This window comes from Aplysia californica, unplaced genomic scaffold (genome assembly GCF_000002075.1).
Source record: "Aplysia californica isolate F4 #8 unplaced genomic scaffold, AplCal3.0 scaffold00216, whole genome shotgun sequence".
Classification (NCBI taxonomy): Eukaryota; Metazoa; Mollusca; class Gastropoda; order Aplysiida; family Aplysiidae; genus Aplysia; species Aplysia californica.
In genome coordinates, this window is record NW_004797486.1 from 52,773 (window position 1) to 56,836 (window position 4,064).

General features: G+C 37.6%; 1 protein-coding gene across 2 annotated transcripts in view; it reads right to left on the minus strand.

Moving 5' to 3' along the window:
* Nucleotides 1-382: 382 nt before the first annotated feature.
* Nucleotides 383-4,064, minus strand: part of LOC101855105 (gastrin/cholecystokinin type B receptor) — a gene marked incomplete in the record, with an annotated part of 167,967 nt that continues 164,285 nt past the window's right edge. For both annotated transcript variants that reach the window (XM_035970064.1, XM_013083175.2), the window contains 1 exon segment: nt 383-2,989. In XM_035970064.1, the coding sequence (XP_035825957.1) occupies nt 2,825-2,989 (165 nt within the window).

Genomic DNA, 4,064 nt, shown 5'->3' on the forward strand with positions numbered 1-4,064 from the left:
AGAATGTGAAAGAACTTCAGCAAGGGAAGACGTTCTGCTATGTACAGCCCATTAGTGATTTCAGCATAATAGCACCAACCGCATAATTTATGTAACATTGCCCACTAGGTCTTAAGCAAGGAGCACATTCAGCGTACTGCAGCCATAACAACTATAGAATCATGAACATCAAGAACATCGCACGAACAGCAACAATAGCAACAATATAACAAGCCATGGACTCTGTTGTAAAGTCGACCCAACTCCCTGCTGTTGACCATGGTAATGCTAGAAACAGCAGCATAACTGACACTGAAAACAATGTATCTTTTCTAAATGACGAAAATCAGTTTCAATGTGTTTTCTCAACCGTATGGCACTCTAGGGTTTACATATCTTTCTCATTATGACAAAGAATTTTATGACTTTGTTCCAAGAGGTTTCCAAAGTGTAACCCGCTCAAAATTGCTTCAGCACAAACCCTGTTAGGTCTGCTATTTTAGTGCGTATTCAGAAAACGAACAAACCCTTGGACCTGCTCCTATGAGAGCATATATTTCTCCGGTACTGATATCACTGCTGCTTTTGCTACATAATTACAGAAATATTTAGATCTTCAACAGCTGACCAGTCAATGAAATCTTAGAATAAAACGTTCCTGTGGACTGAAAAGAACTAAAAATAATGTTTAGACTATAAATAATGACATATTATATCTTGCGCCTACGACGGTGACGTAGAAAATAATAATTTGTTCATATTATTATCATTATCATTTTTATTCACTGCAGTACATTATTCAAGGCTTTTTATGACAATAAAGTCTTCGAAAACTAAAATATAAATGTCTACATGTACAAAGAACAGCCCCTGTCTATGAACTTTACAAGTTCCGCCGTCATTAAATGAAGAGCACGAGTAACCGTTTTTTGACCAAAACCGGGAAGGGCAAAATATGAGCTATTCCACGGGTTTCGTTAATATAAAACAATAAATAGGCACCCTGATTAACAGTGCCAATATTCTTTGCTTGGTTATGAATTCTCGAATATTTTTTAAACGTTTAATAAGCCTTGAAGTCAACGTCATACAACTAGAAATGAACCTTTGTCAAACAAAAGCTCGAAATGTCGTCATTATGTTTCTGAACGTATCATTTACCCCTGCACGACATTCTGTCATGTTTTCTTTTCTGTCTATCTAGATACTAGGTGGCGATTTAAACTGTTGGAGGGTGGATCAGAAAGTAATGGAAGTTTCCATTCAACGGATAAGACATTGATTTTAGTCTTAAAAAAATAAACAAAATTAATCTCGAGCCAACTGTAGGAGTTTCATGTGACGCCACTCTTGATTTTTTTCATGACGCCACAAAAATAGTATGATGGTTTGTAATCAGAAAGAAAAAAAGGTAAAATTCTCAAAATAAAACATCAGTTTAACATCTTCACGCACTTTGCTATTTTCCTAGTAGTAGAGACTAATTTCTGAAATTTTGCAGTGTTTGTTGAGAATCTGCTTGTTTTATGAGACTTTTATCAACGGGTTAGAGGATTGAGTGAAGGGAGAGGCACTGTTTTTGGCGACCCACGTTCTGGCCACCTTAATTCCTAGGCAAACGAAAAAACCGCTGATGTCATCTAGCATCAGAATTCGCAAGATCCACAATACCTCTGTACAAGAACGTATTGACTTATCTGGACTTTAATTTGGTTTTTGCAAAATACTGTTCGCGGAGAACTTTGTATGAAAAAAATAGCGTGTGCTCTTTGGATACTTCATTTACTAACTGCGGAACTTAAAAGAGAGAAAGAGAGTAACATGTGCTACAAAATTGCTCAATATAAATCTGTGGGCCTAAGCGACTTACAAACATTGTCATGGGAGGCGAAGCATAGATTATAATTTCCGGAAATAAATCAAAACGGCTGCACTGCATATGGATAGATGAAAAAGGAGACAGGTCTGTCGTTCTCGTCTAGGATTTCAAAGCAGATAGAGGCTTTTTACTATCTTTCTCAATTGCAGTGGTCCGCTTGTGCTTGATATCATGTGAAAAATACCATTATGACTCCTTACTATGCGTAAAATATACTGCCCCAGTTGTGCCATTGGTGAGCAGAGCCCAAAGATTGGATTCTCTTTCAGAATGTTTCTTCGCGATCATGCAACTTTTTACAAAGTAAGGGCCACAACTCTGTGCATACAAGAGTAAGGGATCGAAGTTTTGTCCCATCTAGGCTACAGTCCCGGCTCAGCTGTCTGTGACTTCTAGTCTTTGCCGTTCCAAAAAGATACGCTTACTGGGTGAACGTTTAAACATGTTTTGGACTTAACGAGAGCTGTAAATTTAGAGTTGCGAAGCACACCGGAAGCTAAAAAAGCAATGTGCCTACTTACAGTGACTATGGGTGCTGAAATCCTGCAAACAGAGTCCAGAATATTTCCAGAGACTGAACATTTCTGGCCCATAGCGTTATAAGTTGTTGAGACACTTCACATCTTCCATAACTTATTGAACCACCCTCGTATAGTAACAAAATAAAAGGTCCTCATCTTCCTTTCTCTCAGCCCATTCGTTCATTCATTCATTCATTCATTCATTCATTCACTCATTCATTCATTCATTCATTCATTCATTCATGCAAGTTTCGATGAGTATTATATTCTGTCAGTATTACAAAGTTTATATGAAATCTATTGTTCGAAAATAACTTGTTTAACTGAAACGAGCTTAAACATACGTCTATTAGAAAAAAACCCCCAACATAATACGTACTCGGACAATTTCATTTTCAGTAGCAAAGGCAAAAGGGTCAGTGACAAAACCGACAAGGTAACAAATCTACACGTTGTCAATGGCAGACCCCCCTAAGATGGCCGTCGTTTCGTTGGCACATTTGATGACATTAGCTTGTTTGACCACAGGCGTTTTTAGGCTGCTCCCACGACCGATCATCTTGTAGGACGTGTGCCGAAGGGAGCCCTCTCTGCTGTCTGTCCGAGACATCTGTTCAGGTCGGGTTTGAGAAAGGGTGGGGGGGGGGGGGAGATAATAAAAGAACATAAATGAGGGGTTTGAGCCACGTCTTACGCTTACATGTTATAAACAATTTGTTGCAACACACCTCTTGACAAACGATCTTGCAAAAGGAGAAGAATGTTGGGGGTCTTTTTGTATTCGTAACATTCAAATTTGGCGTTCAAATTTATTTTGAACGCTAAAACACTTTTACGAACTAAAGCCCTGGCATATGCTTGCAATAAATCGAGATCGTACATTTGGATTAACGACTGTATTTAGTAGCGGATGCAAAGGCTGTCTTCAAACAGATCAGCATCGGAGCATAGGGTGCAGCCAATCTAGCTAGAATTTTGTAGGAAAAGTAAAGTGAAAATAGGGGTAAGCTCTTTGAAAACGGAGATCGTTTAGTGAATATAGAAACGAGATAAATAACAATATATAACTGCATTTTGTGCGTGGATAATTATTTCTTGTACAGATCAAATGAATTTGGTGAGTAGTTCCCATGAGGCACAGTTGCTGGAAATGTGAAGGGCGCACTGCTATTTATAAGAAATCAACGTTGTGCACTTTTAGAAAATAGGTTGGGGGGATGGAAAGGGGAAGGGGGGAGGTGGTGGAGAGAACCTCTACAAAAAATCATTCTCTCTATACCAAATTTAGGCACATCAGAAGCTACGTTGATCTATGCAGGTGCTCAGTTTCACATCTTATTAGTAACGACGCTTATTTGGAGTATACTTTTAAATCATTACCGATTTTTTCTTAGGATAACCCAAGGGTTCAACTATTAGATGGACCTAATAATAATCTTAGATTAAAATTGGTCAAGACTGAAAATAACCTAAAGCTTTTCCAATATCCAATACTATAAGACAAAGATCAGCTAAGGTAATACTCAAAGTTAATTAAATAATTTTGAAAAAGGATCATAACCAGACTATTAAAAAACAACAACTAGTCTTCTATATAATCTAATTTGGAGATAACAAAGTTTGTGATAAATTTATCGCTATATAAATATATAGTGTATTGTAGGCCTGTAACCTAAAAGAAAAAA